Source organism: Coloeus monedula, assembly GCF_965178545.1.
Source record: "Coloeus monedula genome assembly, chromosome: 9".
Classification (NCBI taxonomy): domain Eukaryota; kingdom Metazoa; phylum Chordata; class Aves; order Passeriformes; family Corvidae; genus Coloeus; species Coloeus monedula.
Window position 1 is genome coordinate 26,245,547 of NC_138789.1, and position 24,728 is coordinate 26,270,274.

Genomic DNA, 24,728 nt, shown 5'->3' on the forward strand with positions numbered 1-24,728 from the left:
AGAAGCAGCACTCCCTCCTGTGAAAGAGCCAGCGTGGACATCCTGACTGGTCCTGCAGGGCGGGACATTGACGTGCTCCAGCCAAGCGGCCACCGCGTGGGTCGGCACAGCTCCGTGCCAACCCGGGAGATGTGCAGCAGCACAAAGGGAAATCTCAATACATTATGAATCGACTGCCAAAAGAACAAGTGCACAGTCTGTGAGGAGGAAGCGAAGTGATCTGCGGTACAAATCCGCCTGGATTCTGGTTCTTTGATCTCGGAGGGAACAAGGCAATGAACACTGCGGTGCCATGGGGCTCCCTCCTCCTCCACCGCACGCAGGCGAACGGAGCAAATCCCCGCACCGAGCAAGCCCCAGCCAGACTTGCCGGAGCCCGTTCGTGGGTGATCAAATGTCATGGTAACCGGCAAGGGAGCGGGCAGCGACAGGGGCTGCTGGCGATGCCGCAGGGATGGGCATCGCGGCGGTGCCCGGGGATGGTGCCCGGCCCTGGGCAAGACCTTCCTTAACTCATTTACAAAGCAATTATTCCGGTGTTAACGAAAATCAATGACTTTGTGCCTCAAAGACCTGTTGCAACCCCTAATTGTAAAATAACTTGGTACTCTGCTAGGAGCATCCCTCCGAGGGCTGGTTCTTATCAAGGGAAGATTTCATCTTATTTAGGAGTGGATTAAGGCTAAATCCGAGCTTCATACTTCACAAAAACCCCCTAGAGATATTATGTCAAGGGGGTCAATTCTAAGACAGTGCTCAGAAATTCTGGGAAGCTGTCCATGATATTTTTAGGACTAAAATATCAAATTGAATTACAACCATGAGGCAAGAACATGTGCTTTAATGTGAAGGGCAGCAGCAAGACAAAAATAAAATAATCAAGCTTAATTTATATTATCAACAACATGCCAATAAAAAGAAAACAAAATATTCTTTAAAGGTCTTTAAAATCCTAATGTGTATTTTTTCAAGATTTAGTGGAAATTAAGAGTTGATCAGGCAATTACCTCCCAAATTAGGAAAAAAGCCCCACTGCTGAATTCAGGTGAGCATTAAACAAAATTAGGAAGAAGGTTCTAGCACTCAAGAAGGTAGAACAAAAGCTTAAAGACAACAAAACCCAAGAGCAATCTGAACCACATAAACCAGAAGGTAAATAAAAAGGAAAAGAAAAAGGGACATATCTATCATCAGTGGAGTTTGCAATACATTTTCCAAATTCTGGAATTAGCAGTAACACAGATTCCTGTCTCATGTGTTTTTGTTTGACAGAAATGTGCACACACTTTGAAGAGCAATGTAATAAATAGATTTGATATACTGGTGGCATGAAGGGGGTTTTGTTTAAATTCACAAGAAATGTAAAAAAAAAAATCAAATGGAATTTGAAACTCTCCAAGTAAACTCACATCTCTGCTAAGAACATAAAGGAAGACTTTCAGCTAAAGAACAGCTATTTTTGAGTAGTCCTAAGCATCTTAAAATAGAGGCTTAGAATTGAAGTGCTTTGTCAGCCACAACAGTACACGCGTGAGGATGCAAAAGCACAAGACAAAGAAAATAATCTTCTACCATTTACCGTGATGTTTTCTATTATAACCACACAGATGAGATGTTAAACGAGAAATTTTGTTGTGCAGCAGCTGCAGGTGGCATCCGAGGCAGCCCAGGAAGCACCTCGGGGCAGAAGTGGTTACAGCTGATGCATTTCTAGGTGTGAGGCCCTCTTGAGCACTGTTTTAAGTTCACCCACCCTTGTGGTGATGCTCCCTTCTCTTTTCCAGTTGGAAAGAGAGCCACAAACAAATACTCCTTGACACACGTGTGAGATGTGTTGCTGTTTGGTATTTTAACTGCTTTATTTTTACTGACCACTTTATCATCACCTCCCCGCTCTTGCTAAGCCCCAAACTGCCTTTGGTCAGTGGACACATCAAGGGCCTGAGTGGCTCAAACCTTCCTGAGGAAAAGCACATCTTCATGTTCACCTTTTCAGAAAGACAGAGGAAAATGACAGCAGATTTCCCAGCTGAAGAAAACATGCTGTTGGCATTATAAAAAAGCAATATGCTGCTCCATGCCTCCAGGTTCACCATGCCCCAGTCATTCACACCAGCGGGCTTTGGTCAGGCTCCCAAGCACAGCCTGCTGCTTTTACTCAATAGGAACACTCAGTTCAGCCCAAATTTGGGGGGATGTCACTTGGGGATTGCTATAAAGTAAGTCTGGAAGAATTGTAACGTCCTGTCTACATCCAGTGATCTCAGCACAGAATCCTGCAAATGCAGAGGTCCTGACTCCTCCCAAATAAGACTAAATGTCTAGATAACAAGAACACAAGACACAGCATTTTCCATGTGATCTGTTTCTCAAAACACAGACCTCTGCCCAAGGAAAGGAGTCTAAAAAGCTGCTAATGAGAACTCCAAACTGTTGTATTTAAAGCTAACAAAAATCCTATGAGCAACAAAGACAGCATGAGATCATATTTGTACAGAACACTTTATGTGTGTAATGCTTTACAGATCAACAAAAATACAGGGGCATCAGTCCTCATTATATTCTAGCAATTTTATATTAATATACCTTCATAAAACAGGGAAACCGCACAGCATTACCCCAAGCAAGCAAAGATCTATCAACAAATCTGTAATTGAAACAACCATAGTATCAGGCCCAATACAAGCACAAGTTCATGCATTATGCTGCTTCCTAAATCACCCAGGCCCTCTGCCAGCAGAGAATTGAAATCAGACTCTCTGGATCCCTGGCTCAGTTCAGCAAAGGGAGCTGAACTACATTCCATTACCCCACACTTCTGGAAACACTTCCCAGCTTAGGAATGAATTAGTACTGTTACACAGGGAAACACACACACTGAAATATTTATCAAATAGAAGCAGCCTCTCTAGCAAGCACTAACCTCTAGGCAGACTGTGCTCTGCTTTCATGTGCAGCTCAGTGATGTGTCTGGAGAAGGTGCAACAAGTTGATGTTTGGAGCAACACACATTATTTACTGTGACAGAGAATAAAAAGGGCTCTTAGGACTTGTTTTTTGCTCCAACCCAGTCCAAATCACTTCTCTGGACTGAAAAGGTGCAAAAGCAAACTTTGGAGCAAAGCATAAGTGAGCAGAATTAGATTTGCCAGTGAGCTAAAGACATTTTCACTAAAGATGACAAGACTTCAGCAACAGCATAACTGCTTCAAAACATTATGAAACTACAATTAAATGAATTGCACTTTCTGCCTGCTGCTATTTTGCCTTACTCTGACATCAAAGAATTATAACTCAACACAATTTTGGAGGCTTCAGAGCAGCAGGGGAAGCTTTGGTTAGCAGTCTGGAGCTTACCCTGATACTTTATCCCAAGATTCAGGCAGTGACAGTATCTGCCCATTCTGCAGAAGAGAATGATTCCTGGTTTTTCAAGGAACAGTTGCTGTTTCACTGCTATACTCTTATCACAAACACCATTGTCAGAAGAACAGAGTTCAGAAAACAAAATGTACCCCCATTTTAAGCATTAATGAAATTAATAAAAAGAACTGAAAGGGAAAACAAATCTCTCTTCACATGGCACCCAGATCCTACTTTCTCCATCTATTTTTCCCAAGGGATGTAATTTACCTTGACCAAAGCTTTTCTTTATATCTTCCAAGTCAGCTGAAAAATTATGAAAGCTACAGTAATATCCAAATCTGTTAAGATGTGGTTTTTTGCTAGTTCTTCATACGGAGCCTGGAGGGAAAGTAGAAGACTTCATCCCTGTCCTACCAGGACAAACTGAGAGCTCCCATAGATCTCAGCCTCAGCCAGGCCTTTTTAGCAAACCATGTGGTAACATCAGAGCTCATCTCTTGCCAACACCTCCAGCTGAGAGAAGGGAATCCTAAGATCTAATCCTCAACAAGGAGTTTTTGCCACAGTTAAACATTGCTTTGTGCCAGCCTTCCTGATCCTTAGTGACTAAAAATTTCCTGGATTCTAGTTATCCTCATAAGGTAGGCCAAAAATAAATATGGAGCAAAGTTTCATCCATGTTATGTACTCTTCCTGGAGTCAAACAGTCAAACAATAAGGATTAGATGATAAAGAATAAACATTCTGTTCTGATCTCACCGTGTCCTTCCACATCACTAATGATACTTCCAATCACCCTGCATTCATTCGGGCAGTTACATCAACAGGCAGTAAATGTTACATAAAAACTCTTAGATAAGAACAGGCAACATGTTTACTTCTTTTTAATTAGTGAGCAGGTGAGTTGCAGTCTATCTCCTGAAATAAGATGTAAACATAAATGACCTACACACATGCCCCCTCTTTCAAAACAGCTTATTGACACGAGCTGCAGGACCCACCTCTCATCCACGCTTGTTTCAGTGCCACATTCATGCTCTGCTCTTCAGAAAGAAAGGGAAGAGACTGCATTTTTGTGTGGAAAGAAGAAAAACACCAGGTATTCAAGGTGCACCTGGCAAACAAAGAGGTTCATCTCTGTGCCCATGCAAGAAAATGGGAGGGATGAAACTAGAAATAGACTGGGACTTCTCCAGTGGGAATGGGATCTGTCACTCCAGGGAAGGAGACACCTTGTAGTATGTTGTGGTTGAAGAACAAGGGACAAACTGAAATGAGCCAAAGAACAGCAAAAAAGATGATGGGAGGGCTGGCTTATCATTGGAAAGATGAGCTGTATTTGGGTGAGTTAAGTACAACTACCATCCCAGGATGTTACAAGGCTTGTTTCAGAAAAGGCAAAAGAAGCTTCCCTGGGCAGGGGAATCTCTTCATTCCTGACAGAGATCAGCAGGTCTTCAGGCAGTCTCTCCTTCAAGCTTGAATGACTCTCTAAATCTGCAACACTCAAGGTACTTAGAAACTGCAGATGATAAAGTGATATTATCCTTGTCACACTCAGACCAAAGAACTCCTGTTGATCTCACTGGGTCTAGGACTTGTACCCATTTCATGATTTAAATTTTTAAAAGAGAGGGAAAACTCTTCAATTAGTTATTTAATTTGGTAATCATAGACCTCTGCATCTACTGATGGGTTGGGGTTTTTTGGTTGTTGGAGTTTTTGTATATTTGGTTTTTACATCTTTGTGTAGGGTTTCGTCTGTCACTTCCGAGGATTTGGCCAAACTCAGCAGCCACAGAGTTGTGAAGAAATCTGGTAAAGCTGAAGACATTCAAAGACACAGATGCATTTGGTTCATGCATCCAAGAGACTCAAGTCAGGATTTGATGCTGTGTGACATATGTTTCTAGCATGCAGCAGCATCCTCCTCTTGGAGCTTTTCCATGCTGTCAGCTTGTGACATCATCTGAATGTTGGACAATTTCATAGCATGGTAATGCAGAGTTTAGTGCACAGACTGCACTGAGAATTATAACCACACTCTGGAGGAGCAGAGTTGTCACTACCTCTGTATCCACATGATTACTGAAAAGCCATTTCTCAGACATACTCAAGATTCCAGGGGGAATGGATGGAAATACAATTAATGAAATATTCTAATAAAAAGAGAAAGGCAATCACAGGCTTCACATTGTGTCCCAGTTAGACTGTGCTTAAGTCAGAATTTTCAGGTGCTAATAGGATTGTTAAAACAAAGACTGAACAACTGAAGGAAAAAATCAACTAGGCACAGTAGTAAAAATACTTTTAATTAGCATCTTTCTTTTGCTGAAGGGATCACAAGGCTTCAATAGCAGTATATAACATCAGAGAGTTTGCAAACACATTGTTGTAATAAAAGGGAAAACAAGAAATTCAGAAAGAATGTGCTATATTAACTTGATACTGCCAGGGTAAACAGTTTTACAATCTTGTAAGAAAGATTAAGATCACAAGTTACCAGGATACCATTGTTCCTTCCAGCTTCATGTTTTCAACACAAAATTGAATACTTTAACACAGACTTGTACTTTCTCTGCTGCAAACTCATTCATCCTTTTCTGTGGGAAGCTGCAATAAACCAGCAGAGGATTTTTCAGAATTTCTTTGTTCACAGGAGTCACCAGCTTGTTATTCATAATTCACTGTAGTTCCCACAATTTGAAAGTGAAATAACTTCTGGGCACAGTTTTCCAATGTAACTTCAGACAGAGCATCTGATCCAGATTTTGATCCCAGGTACAGGACCTGGAGTTTTCCGGGTTTCTCTGAGCTCAGCTGAGATAGGCAGCTTATCTTCCATTTCTTCACTTGCTCAACAGTGACAAACCCTGCCAATTACAGAGCAGGCTCCTGTCACTCCAGATGGACAGTGCTGGCGGGGCAGCTCAGAAAATGAGGAGAGAAAGCTCATCACAGGTTGTTAAAGCAAGGAAGACAAGGGCACAACGCCAGGGCCTTTCAGGAGTCCTGCTGAGTCTTTGTGAGAACATTTCTCTCTTCACTAACCTTTGACTAGCAAGTATTTTCCTCTCAATTACATAAGCGCCTCCTCACCTCCATTGATTACTTCTGACCACTTCCAGTGCCCTGGATCTACTTCTATCCCAAACTGTCCTTGCAGAGAAGACCTGAATTTTGGGGGCATGTGGGAGACAGGCATCTATAGACATGGGTATGACAAAGCCATACCAGGAGGATTAGTTAGTGTTTTTAAGGAATGAAGAGTTGATATATAAGAGAAAAAAAAAAAAGAAAATAAAAGAAACACCAGCCTGAAGGTAGCTATTCATCTACACTGAAATACAGATTGGAGGTATCACAATGAAATACAGATTGTTTTGGCCACAGAGAATTAGGTTTCAGGGGTTCATATTTAGAGTATACTTCATTTGCCTTTCCTGCCCATCTGCTTACACACCTGAATGAAGACAGGTGTTAACTGACAAGCTATACCTTCCAAATATCATATACAAACTGCCTCATGGACGTATCAAGGCTGTCATCTGCTACATCCGGGAGATACAACCCTGCTGCTTGACAGGAGCAGATTAAATACCAGCAAACCTCTTCCTGATCTTAGCAACTGTGCTCACATCCCATGAATCACTCCTGCAAAACATACAGCAAAAGCAGAAAAGCCAGGTTGTGCCACTGTGTGCCCAAGGAGAACACCCCATTTGGCAACAGAGCAACATGTCACGTGTCAGTGGGATCTTCTGCTTCCCAGGAGTGCCATCTCGTCCTCTCACACATCACAGTGTCTAAAGGTGAGAGAACTCCAGAGTCCCAAAGCAGCCTCACTGGCACTACTGCCAGCTGTGCTGCCAACAGTGCAACAAGCACTGTGATCACCTTGGAGCTGCTCTGGGACAAAGCAATTGCAGCTCTGACATTTGTAGGCTTATCTTACCTGCAAATTTCTTTTCCCTGAGCAACAGTTTTGTGCTCAGGTAGAAAGTTTGATCCCACTGTGGAACCTTAGAACAGGGGGAAAAGAAGGAGAGCTCCCCTCCTCCAGCTCAGGTTTGATACAGGAGGCTCCTGTTTACTTAAATAAATGTTATTTATATGGCTCACCTTGGTAGCTGCACACAGTGTGATTACTCAAGTGCTGTATGAGAGACGTCATGCAGAGATGGCTGTAAAGCATCCCACTCTTTTTCTCCTCCTGCAGCAGCTGTGTCTATAGTGATTATTTGCATAAGTCACTCAGATCAGCTATCAATTACTATGTGGTGGATTATCATTTAATGTTCTTATATAAATAAGATTTTATACCTCCTTGATGAAGTGGGTATTTTTGGCTAGGTGGAAATCACTCTTGTGCTTAGACATCAGTCATGTCTGGAGAAGAGCAATGGAGATGGGGAAGGGTCTGGGGCACAAGTGATGAGGAGTAGTTGAGGGAGATGGGCATGTTCAGCCTGGGGAGGAGACTTGGAGAGGACCTTGTCACTCTCTACAACTCCCTGAAGTGGGGATCAGGCTCTGCTCCCGGTAAAATGTGACAGGACAAGGAAAAATGGCTTCAAGTTGCACCAGCAGAGGTTTAAACCGGGTATTAGGAAAAATTTCTTCACTGAAGGGTGGTTGGTCAGGCACTGGAACAGGCTGCCCACAGAAGTGGTGGAGTCACCAGCCCCGGAGGTATTTAAAAGACAAGTGGATATGGCAGCTGGGGACATAGGTTAGTGGTGGGCTTGGCAGTGCTGGGTAAACAGCTGGACTCCATCTTAGAGGTTTTTTCCAGCCTAACCAACTCTATGATTCTAAGTGTCCCATAAGGAGAACAGCTGACTTGCTATGACCCAGCTTCATTTAGTGACCGCTTGGAAAGACTTTTATTTCAATCCATATTCATGAGGGTAAGACCAGTGGAGCTGGCTGTTCTAAGTTGTACATTTAGAGTGATGCACGTTTGTTCAGCATTTGCAGGATTCCAGTCTACATAAGTTGATATGACTTTTTGAGAGCACAGGAGGAATAAATACATCAAGGAAGATGTTCCAGTTCTTTTCAAAGAGCAGCACTTCATACCTTGGCTGGTTTATATCCACACAAGTTGTGTAGTAGGTTTCCTACCTATAACTGAATGCTCACAAGCAGAAGTATTTAGCCTCAGGTTTGAGATATTGCATCCAATGATCCACCTTCTCTGAAAATCCTCCACTATGATATTATGCTTTTTTCTCCCTAAGCAACATGTACACAAACATCTAAACTGATCAGGCTCCAGTAAACTAAAAACTAACAAACCAGTTTCAAAGACATTGGTCTGAGCTGGTCTCCTGGACCTCATACACCTCTAGTGAACAACCTCCTTCTGAAACTGATCTGATCCACAGCAGAAGTTTTGCTGAAAAATGGTTTGGGGTTTTTTACAGCTACCAGTATTGCCCATTTTCTGATGCAGAAATAACACCTGTCCTAGCTGGCTATATTCAATCAGTCCTAATTTGTAGCGACAGAAGAATGTGTTGTCAAGCTGCAATCAGAATAATGTGTCTCCTCCTGTTCACCATGGAGTAACCACTGAGAAAAATTTCAAAATAGACAACATTTTCTCCTGTACTTTTCATGCATATGATACAAACACTATGTATCAGCTGTGCTAGAAATTGAAACCATCTTTTAAACATGCTGGATTGTTTCTCATTAGCATATCCTCATGTCAGTAATCAAAATCAATCAACTCAAATCAAATTAGTTCTCCATGTGTTCAGTTAAAATGCATACCATATGCTGGCTGAAATGTATACCAAAGCAAGACTGTGCAGCTGTAGGAAGCTTCTTTCTGCAGCTCCATTTCACAGCAACATTAGGACAATTTCCATTAAAACAACATTTAACTATTTTCAACCAGCCTTGTGTAGCTCCAAAGGATCAATTAACTGACTTGTTGAAATTAGTCACTAGTGATGCATCACAACACCGGCTGTCTCTGTGGGGTCCAGTCAAGGGTTAAAGGAAGAGCTCACTCTCTGATCGAACAGGACCTCTGAGAAATCACAATTCACCAGGCATACCCAGAGGCTCAGCTGTGGTACCATTTGCAAGATTTATATGATGGTATTTAGAGTGTCATCGCTTACTCCACCTAGTTAAACATCTGGCTGCTGTCAAATTGTCAAGGTATGCCGAGCTGGAATGCACCTGCTTACAATACCAACTACATTTTAACATCATTGGTATTACAGGAATGCTTAGGAGCCTTCATTGTCAAGCCACTGCTGAAAGGTTACCCAGGCTGGCTGAGCAGCACCTCCTCCAGCCACTGCTGAAGGGTCTCTGTGCAGGAGGATCAGGAGCGAGCAAGCACCAAGGGGCTGCAGGAGCCACCACCCCAATCAGCACCAGGGCTGCCTCCTCCCCACTAGACCATCTACTTTGCATTCCAGGGGGCACTGGGTGGGCAGCCCTTCAAATGCAAGATGACACACCCTCAGCATGCTCAGCACCCTGAGGCACCAAGTGAGAGCTGAACCACCTCCCTTCAGTACCCCCAGTCGTCAGCCTCCCTCCTACAACTGCTCACAAAACCAGCTGTGGTGGACTGTCTGAAGCTGGCTGGGAAGTGGACACATAGCCTGTTTTTATTTTAAATACATTACAGTTATTTTAACAGCCCTGTTCTATTCTGACTTCAAACAGCAGGAAACCTGTGCTTGCCTCTCCATTCTCCTTACCAGAAGCCTCAATTTGTACTTGATGAGATGACTTGTTTTTCTCTCAGCTGATCACTGTCATATGCCGAACCAAATGTGTCAAGCAAAGCATTAGAGGGGATTCATAAATGCTAAACCTCTAAGAGGCTTAGGAGTGAGAAACATAATCGAGTGTCACTGCTGGAGGCAGAAGAGCTGTTTAGGAATTCTGATAAGCATCAATTCAGCAGATAATAACTTTTATGCTGGTTAATCACAAACAGGAAGTTTCGGGAAACAGAAATGCTTCTCTGTCTCTGTGCTCATTCACCATAGGGTAGAGGAATCACCAGGGGGTAAAGAAATCACCACAGGGTAAAGAAATCACCATGCCAGCTCAGATTAGCCACTGAAGTGTTTCAGCATCCTGTCTTGAACAGCACAAGCTTCTGATCCAAACAGCAATCAGAAACGTTTCTGCAATAGATCCAAAATTGCAGAGAAGTATAATTATGTAAAACTTTACCAACAGGAAAACACTTTCCTAACTTAGGCGCCAATTGCCTGTAAACCAGCTTGTGGTGGACTACCTTTGCAATACTAAAATATTCCTGTATAACTGAAACACTAAAACCTCTCTTCCTCCTCCAAGCAGAATCAGGCAAACTCCACAGACCCTTCCCCCCTTCCCCTGCCCCAGACTCTCAATTTAAAACTTTTTCTTAACCCTGTATGTGTAATTTAAAGGACCTCATCCCTCACGGGTCCCTTCCTCACTGTTGACTACACTGTGACTACCAGATGATCTCTGATCATTTTTGGTCAGAAGCCTTAAAATTCTACTGTCATCACATACATCAGACACGTTATCTCTTATCTCAGTGGCTGGTACATTTTCAGCCACATTATTTGTCATCACTGCCTGCTTCTCCCTTTCAATGGTGACCAAGGATCTATGGCAAAAAAAGGACTGCAAATTGATGGGGTTTGGTCCCCCTTCCAGAAGGAGCCTGAGACTGAAGCCTGACCCCTGGGACAGGCTCACTCTGGTGTCCCCTGCAGCTGGCAGCAGCACCAGCCCCTGGGGTTGCTGCTCTTTGTTATTTCTGTTCACAGAACAGTGTGCACAATCTTCAAGAGCCAGAATTTCTTCCCCTGCGCTCTCCTCAGCTTCAAAACAAAAGCACACTTCGCACTGAGTACCCAGCTAGACAATCCCACTTCATTACTTTCCCACTGAGCTCCTGCTGGCTACCTGCAGGTAAATCCAGTCTGTATTTAATCTCTAAATTTGAAGGGATATTCCTTGTTTATTTTCATACTGGCCTTGACTGCAGTATTTCATACACAGCTACCTGCCATGCCACCAATCCAAAAACTGACTTCCCACAGAAATCTGTCAAAAATTCTTCATGGCATCAGGAAGGCACCTGTGCACAGCAATCCAGATACCTGATGGAGGCATTCCCACTGCTGCCCTGATCCAGTTAACCAGCAAATCACATTACCTTGCTCCTTCAATACCTCTGGGCTCACTTCAATTCACTTTGGTCTCTCTGAACCTGGCACTATTGTATCTGCTGCTGTAAGATCCTTTCCAAGAGACAGTTTTTGATTTGACAAAGGGCTAAACATCTTCAACTCCTACTTCACCACCGCAAAGATACCTTTGGTTAAACACATCTAGACTCAGAGTGATCACTGCAGCACTATTAATTAACAACTGGATGCAGGCTTCCAGTGAACCATCTGAATGGAGGTAGAATAAAGTAGTCAACAAGTGCATCAGTTATCTGACAGTTTTGAACTGCTGCACTCATAAAGGCAAAACATGCATACACATAAAAACAGTCTGCACTGATAAGCTAACAGCAAATAACTTCCCTGTCATTTCCACAAAAAAAGCATCCCGTTCCTTTAGTCATTTCTTGCACTCTTCTCACCACACCTATAGAAACTTTCAATAGCACCATCAAATCAATATGGAAATGCAATCTGCATGAATTTACCTTCAAAAACAGTATTACTAACTGCTTTCTACAAGATAAATGTTTCATGTTATCAAAATAATTCATAAGACATATTGACTTTCATGACTCCTTGCTACTTTCAAAATTCTGTTCTCTGCCAGAGACAATCAAGAAAAATCTCTAAATAGGTTCACAGTCTCCCGTTCATTAAAAAGTCCCATACTTTGCAATGTCACTTTGAAGGAGGAATTCTGCAGAAGCAGAGCTGGAAAACTGAATTATATTACAAGCTGAAAAAGCAGAAAGCATGCTGCCATTCATTTTAGTCACTTCCATGCAATTTCGTTTGAATCTGCTGAAGGCAAATTTCAGCATAAAGTATGAAAGCTCAAGATCATCTAGTTACTAAGATGAATGCCTGTTAAGTCTTCAGTTGGGACTATTACCTTCATTTATAAAAACACAATTTCTCCTCCAACAACAGAATTAGCATAAGTGTGCTTACAGTCCTGCTCACAGGATCTGCCAGCCATATCTTCTTTCTTATTTCAATCTGAGATTGACGTCAGCAGCATTCACAACCTTTTGAGAACTCATTCTCCAGTTTCTACTTAATTTGATGTCTCAGAACACTTATATGACTCACAAAATTTGCTGTTTGCAGCTTCAGGGCATAAAGATGGAAAGAAATCCAAAGGGAAAAAAAACGATTGCATTTAGGGTAGTAAAATAATAGTAAGGAAAAAGAGACAGATAAAATATAGTCAGGTGCTACTTTTGGCAATGGTTGTTTAGTAAAGGAAGCACAATTTTCTCTTTCATTGCTCAATAAAACAAAGAAACACAATTTTCTGTTCCATTCATTACTCAGAGTGAATGAAGAGATCAGTCATAAGAGCAAAGTTAAACTTACAGGATTTTGCAGCTACCTGTGGGAGTACTTTGGGATCGCCAAAGCTGAGAACCAAGGCACCAAGCCTCCCAAGATAGGACACTTCTTTACATAGGACACAATCCCGACTCTGGGAGAGCTTCTCTGGGGTCAGAAGGCCCTGCTGGAAGCTGCTCCCATTCAAATTCGAATTCATCAAAGGGCTGTCTGTGCTGGGTAAAACTGTAAAACTCGGGAAGAGCTCATTTTTGAGGAGAAGGAAATAATCACTGATACCAGTACAGATTTCATTCCTGAAAATCCCTGACCCTTCCTCTGCACACACAAAGGTGCTCCACACCCTCTGGATGAAGGGAAGTCCATGCAGTTGGCGAGTTGGATTTCTGATTGCACCTCACAGGGAGACAACTACTGGAAAGCTTCCATTCTCTCAGGTGAGGGGTTCTAGCTCCAAACCTGGGTCTTTGCCAAGTCCTTCTCTGTGAAAAAATGAACTATCCCTCCTTTTCTGAATAGAGAACACTGGTTATATGAATCCCTCAAGCCTTGACACACTGTCAAACTAATACTCTTATTGTTATTAATCAAGAATTTAATAGATGAGTTCTTAAAATTAACATGTCTTGGGAATCTTTTCATTTTAAAAATGAGGATCCAATGAGTCATGGCTGCAAAAGTCACTCAGCATCTCACTTTGAGAGATTATTTTGAACAAGTACTTTATTGAGCAGACAGATTTTAGCAAAACACACATGAGTCACCTGTGGCATGAGGGCAATTAATAACTTTTATCAATTTTTTAAAAATATCCATAAAATAAGCAGACAAGAAGTGAAAGATCTCCTATTTCCCGACAACAGTCCCGGAATAGCTAGCAGATATGATAGTCTATATTTATTCTCAGCCTCCTTGAGAAAAAAATACAGTAAGAAAAGAAATCAATGCTACAATGCTTCTTGGCCACATAGGCTGCAGTTTAAAAAAAGAAAAAGGAGAGAAAAGATAAAGAGGGCTATTGCATGGATTCTGACATTTTAACCAACAAAACAAATACCACCTCTTCTCTGCCTTTGTATTAGTTGATAAAAAGCAGTTTGGTTTTGTGTTGGGTTTTTGGTTGGGTTGTTGGTTTGTTTTTTAAAGCCTGTGGTATTTTAATCATCAAACTGACTGCACTGTCTCTCACAATTATAGGGCAATACAACATTACTTGGAGGATGCATTCTCAGGCAGAATAAATAGCTGCCATTCCAGGGACCTTAAAACTCTGAAGATTCCAGCTGGAGTAAAAGGGATGCACATGTTTCATACTTTCAGGACCAAAGTGAATAAACACCTTGCACGCAGTTAATGGCAAATAAAGCTATTCATTTCCTTCTGTTTGAGCACTGGGGGTTTGTAAATGCTAAGACAGGTGGCTACCTTGCCATCACTTAGCAACATCAGGTTTTGACATGCAACTGCTTCCTGGTCTCCCAGCCAGATGGGCAAGGGAGGATTCCCACAGCACCTGCTGCAGATGGGAGAACTGACAAATCACTTTGAACTGACACTGCACTGATGCAAAGGTGCTGTTGTGTCCAACTTACAGTCAGATTCTGCAAGTTCCTCTGACTCAGGTGAAATTTGTGTTAAAGCAGTAAATATCCTGTACACCAAGACCACTTCCAGATTTAGGTGAAAGATTACTGAAATCACAGTTTTGCCATGACAGCGGTGGATTTTTACTGAATTTGTTCCCTTTAGATTTCTTGCAGTCTCTTGAATATAAGTAGCTCCTATACGTATTTAAATCAGAATTTTAGCAGAAAAACTGAAGTAATTTCAGACACATCCAAGATTTCAGAACAATGGCCACATCTTTGAACATGCTACTGTGGAGCAGGGCATGTGCAACTCGGAACAGCAGAAAGTACAACACAGAGAAGGACTTCATACAAATTCTTCCCTTGAAAGAGTTTGCTTTTCCCTAAAATCATTAACCAGCACAAGTGGAAGGAAATCATTAATTTTACACTTCCAACTCCCAAAAATTCAAGGAGGACTAAGCAGCTCTCACAAATTCACTTCATTTAATATCTTTGCAGTGGTGACTTTTCCTGCATGCTATTTTCAAGATGAAGGGCATTCTTATAAAAGAGAAGATCCATTTTAGCTAGGATGAGCTTTACACAGGTATGGATTTGCAGCAGTTACATGATTATATGACAACAGTCAGAATGAGCATCGATACAGAAGTACTGCTCATCTGGAGCTCTGAGTTCCCATAATCAGCCAACCCATTCAAGTCCCTTCTGTGCTTCACTCTCACACTTAGGAAAACAACCTAGGGAGGGGGTTTGGTGAGGAAGGGTGTACAAAAACAGGCTGAAGAGCTTTGCCAAATGCATACCCCTTCCACATCTCAGGAAGTCCAGATACCAACCATCTCCCAGGAATGCTGGAATCCACCTGGGGTTCACACAGGGCAACATTTCTGCGACAGCAATTCCACCCCTCAAGCCCTCCTGGGATTGCAGCTCCAGGCCATTCCTTACTGCAAGCCAGGGTTTATAGCACTGCTCTTTGGAGTGATGCTTTCCACTGTAATTAATGCAATCATTAAGGGCACTGGGGTTTTTCTTTCCATGGTCCTGCTTTGATTTTACACAAGTTTTGCCCCAGTTTTCACTGCACGCTCTTGCTCCCTTTGGGACATATCAGCACTGCACAGTGGAGTTGCCTGCACAGGCTCTCACCTGCCAGAGGAAGAACTCCAGAGGTGGAGGGGGCACAGCAGAGTCAGCCTGGAGCTGTGCTTTAGCTAAGCCAGGCTTGCTGCAAGCCCCCATCATGCTGCACTGAGCACAACCTCCCTTCTTTCAGACAACCTCCCCTCTGTGTCTCACTACACTGCGCTAGGTACCAGCCCTCACAGTGCTGGTGGTTCTGCAACCCAGCAAGGGCCAAGAGAGGGTAAGAAAACCATAAAGGTTATAGTCCATCATTCCACTCTCATATAAGAAAGACTTGAAAAATGCATTCCTTAATTACCCTTGCTTGGCTGTAAATTTTCAGGGTTATTATTCCATGTAATTCATTGATGCACCTGTGTGCTTTATCACAGTCAGGGTATTACATCTCCAAAAAGCAAACAAGACTTCCTCTCTTTTCCTCAGCTCTACTTGCTCACTCTTAGGCACAACTCCGTGATTTCAAATGTTGTTATGAGAGTACTCTGCAAGAACTCTCCTTGCAGTTAGTGCAAAAGTGCTTACAAAAGTACTCTCTGACCTCTCCAAGAGCAAGCCAGGGTGCACAACACAGAGACAAGAGAAAATGATGGGAAAAGTGGCACAGCCTTACAGAAATGTGTACAGCATGAGGTTAAACTGCAGAGCAAGAAAGCAATTTAGCACTTGGTGGTAATTCCAATGGAAACACATTTTTTAGCCTTTTAGAGTTTAAAAAAAAATCCAAAACACATTTGATGGGAGTTATTTCTCTTTCTTCCCTTAAAAAAAAAGAAGAGACTTGCAGTCCTTGGTAAAGGACTTCACATGGACTTATCAAAGCTGACTCATACCAGTCTACCACAATTTGGCACTCGGAGCACTTGCTTCCTTTCACAACTGGGCAGGCTCGGTGCCCGCTGGCAGCCAGCAGAGCAGGATGCAGTTACCATGGCACTGGAATACACAGCAACTTCACAACTGCCACAGCATCAGTGTCGACTGAGGGACCCACACAGGGGAAGCAGCAGGTGAATCTTTGAATAAGCACATGCAAAAGCAAAACCAGCAGTAGGGTGAGTGTTCTGCCTCATAAACATCCTATGCACAGATCCCCTGTATGTTCTGTTTTATTGCTCTGGCTACAAGGAAAGCAGAGGCACAGTAAAACCTGGTAGCATATGTGCACACAGGGATCCACACACACCACTCTCTCGCCAGGACTTCACCCTCTAGCACTACTGCAGATGTCTGGATCGGTTTGTCAGAGCAACAAACCAGCCAGAATCTGGCTGAGAAAATACCACCATCAAGCCTTCTTTGAGTACTACACAAAGTTTAATCACTTGAGTCATATATCACATGAAGGTACTTCAGTTAATGAAGCACAGCAGCTCATAACACAGTGTGTTTATCTGCTGCACTTACACCTGCTCCTCCCCGGTTTCAAACACTCCTGCCACCTCGTGTTTTAGTTTCTAACACAAATTAGTAGCAAAGCAATGAGTATCTGATTAGCACAGAAATGGATGCAAAGCAGAACTGGCAATACTGGAGGAATTTTCAAATAAGATGCACATGCCCAACAGAAGCACAGGATGCCATGTGTGAGCTGAGCAAGACACTTGGGACTGGCAGCTCCATTTGGATGGAGGAAGACCTTAGCAATGCTGCAAACCCAGACTGTGGCAGAAGCAGAGAAGGATACACTGGGATGCTTAGGGTACACTTTTGGGTTGCAGTGGCCCCTGGCCATAAAATGCAAGGTGCTAAGCTGCTGTTGGAAGATACATCTCACCCAAACAGGATTTATGTTTCCTACTTTGTCACTCTCATTAGTATTTTCTGGGCAGCCAGAACAGCTCACCAGAAATCTGGGTTGAGACCAGCGTCTCCTGGTAAACGTTGTTGTTCTGGAGATGGGAGAACCTAACCAGCAAACCATAGGCCTCCCAGCTCTCCACACTGCAGGAATGTGCTGCTTTTTTGTCCAGTTTCTGGTATTTCTCGCCAGTGTTTCCTTCTGCCTGCAGAGTCCAATGCCTCCACTGCAACAGCATACAGAAAACCGGTGCTTATCTCTGGGAGCTCAGTTCATGCTGTTTAATGAATCAGGATGATGTTGAACAGCTGGACAACAGAAAATAAATCACAAAGTTCACACTGTTAAATTCCTGCTCCACTACTCCAGTTGTGCTATAGGGTACAATTTCTCACATCTGAAAAGCACTTTGGGGGGCTTGGATTCCCTTTTTTTAGTTCTAAAATCAGCCATTCAGATACTCAAGTGTTGCATAAACATGACACTGCGGTAGACAACACAATGCATGAAAGTTATAAATGCGAGTAAGCACAGTAGTTATATTTTCTCATTTGACCAAATGTGACACAGTTTAAGTACGTGCTCACTTGAGACAAACACTATGAGAACTCATAAATTCCACCCACTGTATTATCTCATAAATGATCACAGTGCAACCAAGCATATTTAAATATAGAATATACCCAGTCATTATGCAGAAGATAACATTGTGAAAGAAAATCATAATAAGGGTGATTCTGCTAAGAAAATGACAACAGGAAAAGGTTTTGAGGCACATGAGTCTAAAGACCTTATGAGAAGTGACTACAAAATACCTACTCTGAATTTCTGGTAAAAAAGCATTAAATGCAAAACATCATAAGGCCAGCAACTCACTTGTCCTCTCAAAGCTTAACTGCCTCACTACATCAACGGAATAATTTCCCTTGAAATTTCCCACATACAGCTTTTCCTCTACTTGACAAACATTCAACATTGGTCCATTTTTTCTGTAGGAAAGGTCCAAACCTTTGCACTACCGACAGCTCTTTATCAGCTAACGCACACACTCGACACTGCCCCTGGATACAGCCTGGCACCTCTGAACACAACATGTTTCATTTCACTGAAATGACAAAACAAGGCCTCCAAGGGCCCAGTAGCTCTGCAAAGATGGAGCACGAAAAGAGAGACTACACCTGCAGTGAAAGCAAATCCAATATTGTCAGCAGGATAACTCCAGTGGTATCAGCTTAGACTGAAGTTGAATTTGGCCTTCACTGTAATGCAGAGTTATAATGAGATAACAATGGGATTGAGGTGATTAACTATAAACAGAAATAAACCCTCCATGTCAACTGTTTAACTGCAAACACAGCAATGCCCTGCTCAGCAAGCTTAGGCTGTTCAATAAATTCAATAGTGAGTGGGATAACTAACCACTCAGGGTCTTATTTGTCAAGATTTTATTTCTCTCCTTTGTATCACCCTTGCAACCCTAATCTTAAAGCCCATTCAGAGCGGCATGAGCACCAAGTTCTACTCAAAGCAGAAGTATTATTACTTGAGATATAACCAAGACCTTGGAATTGAATTACAGACACTGTTATTGCATCTCTTCTCCAGTCAAATATTCTGCATTGTATTTTAGCATGAGAAGCAGTGCTTTACATCCACTCACCCACAATGATTTTCATTCCTGGGACTCAATAAGTCCTTAATGCTGCAAATTACAAGGATCAACCTGTTCTTTTGACTATCATGAATTTCTCCATTTTAGTTCTTCATCTAAACAGCAAACCAGAGGATTTCACAACTGTGAGTCTATAAAAGTAGAATCAGGCCCATTAGTGTTTTAGAGACACCAATCACTATCACATCTATACATTAAATTACTGAACCTTATTAGCTCTTTTTTTAGAAACAACTTTTGTGCAAGCATTCAAGCCTGAAGTCAGTGTTTGAAAGGAACTTAGCAAAACCATGACAGGAAGGGGATGCCTTGGGAATAGATGATTCTCTCATCTGAAATGCATAATTAGCTTTTGGTTAAGGGTGCAATTAGCATTAAAATTTACAATCAAATATGATGGTGTTCTAATTTTACCTCCTGTAAATAATAATAAAAAAAAAATTAAAAAATAAAAAAAGAACTCAGCTGCCAGTGTTACTTCTTTGAATCCCTTTCCTAAGAGACAAGCTGGTCAAGATCATCCTGTCATCCAGGCAATGCCTGATACAAAAAGCTTTTAAAAACACTGTGTATTTGCCTTCTGGACGGCTACACAGCAAGGGGGTTATTTTGGTTTACACTTTTCTGTTTTGTAGTGGTAACTGACACTCAATATAATTAGCAGTTGTCATATTTCCATTTTTAAAGATCCAAAAAACACAGAGCAATGTTGCTTCCTACCCTCTCCCCAGCTGTGCCTGAGAGCTGTAACACGTGTTTCAGACATCCAATATAGCTAATCTCATACCCCAACAGGTTTCAGCAGTTAAGCCACGGAGACATTTCTGTTAATGAGAAGGAAAAACCTTCATCCTAGTAGTTTAATTCTGATAAACAGCTCCTTAAAAGAAAAATCATACTTCAGTCTAAATATGCTGCCTCTGTCTGAACATCACAGTCTTTCTGCCTTTTAACCTGAAGTTAAATTTAATCCCTATTTGCTTTTTACAAGGGGAGTTGAAAGTAGTTTCAACTGTAACATCAGCTGCCAAACCCTGCATTTAGTTATGTTTATTATTAATCATATCAATGTTTGTGTGTTATGTATGGTACATGCAACAGAAATTAGAGTCCCTTGTATAGGGTGCTGCACAAAAGTATAATGGAAATATAATCAAATTCCTCACACAAAGTATGTACTGGGTAGTGTGCAAGTGTTTGGGGCCAAACCCTGCCAATGATTTTCCATCAGTTAATTTATGTGACTGTGCAAAGAGTTCATGTAATGAACAGACTGGGCCAGCACAAAGGGCCAGAGGCTGCCCCTCAGCAGCTCCCCTCGACGTCACATTGCTCAGGAGTTCTGCTGTCATTTTCACCACCGTTATTCCTTACCAGCAACAGACACACAAATGCACAGAAGGGAGAAAAAGAAATCTTCCCTTGCTCTTACCTAAAACTGAAATCACTTTTATTCATTCACCCCGCTTCCATCTGGATCTGGACAAAGTGGCCCTCTCTAGCTGCTAGGCAACCTGAAGCCTGCCTTAAGTATTAACGGTTTGCATTTGGTAGGAATATAATAATGTTACCTTTGAGATTTATTTGTAACAAAAACCATACCTAGCTGAAAATATAATAGCTTTCCTCCAGTAAACAGTAATTAGCAACTCTGGGAATACAAAACTGTTGGTCAAGAAATGCAGAGAGATATTATTAAATTGGCTCCTCACAAACCAATAGTAAGGAAGATGCTTTATATGAAAGTATTATTACAGATGGCAGTGGCATAAAAAAATCTAATCCAAGAATTGCATTTATGTAGATATGTAAATATCTATATGATATATGAATACATTTATGTAAATAATGTTTTTAATTAGATACCAAATAACTAAGCCTCATCCAACTACAAAATTAATGTTCTCAATAAAGTTAATTTATTCTATTAACACAACACCACCATTCCTAAACAAGACAGAAAATATTTGAAATTAAAACACAGACAACTGATCTTGGAGTTCTTTAAAGAAAGGGGAAAAAAAGCCTACAAAACATTATTTCATAAAACCCTCTCTGGGCCATTTTACTGTTTCCATATGCAGCAGCAGTTCTGTCAATCTACCTTAAAAACATCATTAATCTATTTGCTATGTCCCATTCCTCTCAAGCTAAAGAGATATTCCTTTCAAGTCTTTTCAAAGCAGATTGTTTCCCAGACTGCCTAGTCACAAGCACAACTGATTATTAAAATATCAATTTGGGTGATTGAGGCGTTAATGTCAACAAAGCAAGAGGCTCACTAATGACACCAAAATCAAACAGAGGAGCACTCTCTTCTGATCGTTCCATGTGACAGCTTGTCAAATCCTGATTCACAAAATACAGACTTCCTCAAACTCAGCACAAACACAAATGCAAGATCTCTGGCTTTAAAATGCTCATCAACTTCGGCTGGAGAAACAAAACCATGAGTCAGGCCAGAGAGACATTTACTGACACAGCTGTCAGTCTTTACATGCAGCTGCTCGGCCCTTGAAGCAGTGTGGATTTTTCTGAGCTTTAAGACAACACAAGGAACTCTTTGCAGCTGGGGTCCTGCACCCAAATATCCTGTTCTTCTGTTCAACACAGGCAATAGGCAATGTAAAGAAAGTCCCACTGATCACAGATCTCTCTGGATCACAGCACAGCAATAATAACTTCCCTCTCACCTTGAGATTTGCAGAACACAGAACAAGGTTATTTGGCACAGCCCTTGAGCACCTCCAGTCTGCCACAGCTGTGCTCACTTCAGAACTCTACAAGCACCCCTGAACTGAAAAACCCTGGGTCTGTGGAGAAGAGAACATCAGAGGTTCCTAGAAGTGCTTTTCTCTGGATTTTAGAAAAACATTTGAAGTGGTTAAGTCAAACACTTGTACCTTCTCCTTCTTCACTTAGTTTCACATTAAACCTGATTCAGATAAGGCTAAATGCCAAACTTAAGGGGGGCGTAATTTTAAAAAATGTCAACATAACTGGAAAATTGTAAGTCAGAGCAGAATTTAATAGAGCCACAGAGTCTCACACTCTCAGAAACCCAACAGCAGCTGTAAATAATTTTGAAAAGCAATTGGAAGAGAGGTTGGTATGAAACTCTTCCTTCCTACACAAAGGAACCCACAGTTTTAGTATGCTAGTGGACCCCACTATTACTACATGTACCCTGGAGAACACATTGAAATTACAAATATAATCCCAGGACAGGCAGGAGACACACACGTTCAAATACTGTGGTTTTGATAGAGGTACACAGTATTTTTGTTAATGTCCTTGAATCATGACTCATGTCAGGAAGCCATGCAAAAAGAGAGAAGAAAAGAACACAAGTTACTCTGGAAACTGTGCAAAACTTAGGAGTACCTTTTATTAAAAATAACTGTTAAATCAACAGTGTTGTTGGTAACTCCAATATTCCAGGTCCTGTAGATAGCACCCTCTGAGGAATCCACCTGACATCTCTTTTCATAAGAAGTTTAAGGTTATTGAAGCCCTTTTTGCCCCAAAGCCCTCTAACAGATTTAATTAAGATTACTGCTTAATTCACTTTAATCACAGCATCTTTGAAAAAAACCCTAACATTTTCTGGTGTTTTTCATCTTGCTTTTATGCAACTTCTTAGAAAATTTCACGTTCCAAAATTCAGAAAGACCAACTAAATGGAAATCACCTTTAGTTGCTTATAGAGCCTGAAGTAAAAACATTTTTATTGCCAAAAGCCTCAATTAAATCAGTTCCATGTCAGGTGACCTACCTTAGTTTCAATGTCAGGATTTTACAACACGAAAAAGATCTTTTATTAAATAATTTGTTGTACCTTGTACCCAGCAACACAGAAATAAAATGAATCATGTAGCTGTAGTACAAAAAAAAGCACCTCATTTTAGATTATCACTATTCAAGATCACCACAATAAATAAAAAACCCAGATGTGATTACTGTAATTTTACATTTAGATGCAATTATTAAAGAATAATTATAAATCAAGTGCATGTAGATCAATTAGAAAACTAAGCTCTTAGATGGGGCAGAAATTGGGTAGAAATGTGCTGCTGAGCAGGTACATGAGTTACAGGAAATTAAAGTATCTTATAAAGAGGACATAAAATGATAGCGTGAGTTGTACATAGAGTTCACTCAAATGTAGAGCAGCTGCTTAGACCACATCAGGACCCTCATCAACTGAGCAAAAGAGTAACACAAAGAGAACTCACTCAGTTTACTGCAGGGACACAAAGGTGAGCCATATAGAACTTCTGTGCAGTCAAAATCTGCATCAATCAAAAAATCCACCTCCAAACAAGCTATTTTTTACCGTCACACCTTTGCTAGGATTAATCTAAAGCATTTTTGAAAATGTTGGCACTTACCCAAATCTGCAGCTTCACCCTCTTGTCATTCCTGTAAACTGTTTTCACCTTGAAGTCAATTCCCACTGTACTCACGAAGGCTGGCGTGAAGGTGTCATCGGCGTATCTGAAGAGGAAGGATGTTTTACCCACGCTGCTGTTGCCAATGATCAGGAGCTTGAACATGTAATCAAAATTTTGGTCTGAAGTATCTTTCTGCCTGAACCTGGCATCTGTTACTGAAGCCATCTAAGAAAATGACAAACATGGAAAAAGTCAGATTTAAGAGCAGTTCAGCATTTGTTTTCCTTAACTGTGTACCATATGTTTAGGTTATCTCTCTACTTTCTAATGTCATAATCCCTATATCTGCTGAATAAAGAGGAGCACACTTTGAAATCTTCTTTTAAATCCTGGCTTTAAATGTTTATTGTTCACTCATGCTGGTAAGATTTCCAAACCCAAGAAATACACCTGTTGCACTGCTTTGTGTTTAACAGAATAACAGATGGCTATTGCAGACTGTTCAAATACTCATGGGGAAACAGCATTCTTTACTCCAGTGGCAGGGTGCCACTTCTGTTGCTCCAATAAACTGCAACCAAGAATTAAAGTCTTTGACAGTGCATCCAACCATGCAACTCATCAAGCAGCCTCCAAGGTAAATAAGCCTAAATAACTGCTTTTACGCTTCTAGTGCATACATCACCACCATTTTATCCTTAGAAAAGTTCCACCCTCAACATTTACAGAAGAAAAAAAAAAAGGCAATGGAAAAGATGAAAAAACAGGAATTTCAGCTGGAAACTTTGAATCCATCCAATACCTATCTACTCTCAAGACTCCAATTGGAATAAACAGAACTGTATAAAAATGTGAGAGCTCGGTGGGCGTGCAGGCAGCATTTGGAATGGATAAATTATCCCTTTTAGATTGAGAAACAAAAAAAAACAACAGCAGAATATGAATTATGAAGGACCATGAGCAGCCCTGGCTGTTGCAATGTGTGCAGCTCAGACACTTGGTGGGAGGAGGCAAGGCTCTGACTCTTCATCTCTGTACAGAACACAGCTACACAGACCAAATTACTATAGAGAAGGAAAAAGAAACTTTACCTTTTAACAGATATACCACACTTTTAATCTCTCATGCTGTTTGAAACTACCACACATCAAATAAGCGAAGGTCCTGGCTCCTTATAACCAGTCACAGGGTTGGCAAACTGGAGCAATGACA

The 24,728-nt window shown here is 41.4% G+C and overlaps 1 protein-coding gene across 1 annotated transcript in view; it reads right to left on the bottom strand.

The window, feature by feature from the left end:
- The window catches only part of RAB3B (RAB3B, member RAS oncogene family), a gene marked incomplete at both ends in the record, with an annotated part of 44,195 nt that overhangs the window by 15,248 nt on the left and 4,219 nt on the right, over positions 1-24,728 (bottom strand). The window contains one exon of the mRNA XM_082286712.1: positions 23,514-23,741. Coding sequence (XP_082142838.1) covers positions 23,514-23,741 — 228 coding nt within the window. The remainder of the gene's footprint in view (positions 1-23,513; positions 23,742-24,728) is intronic.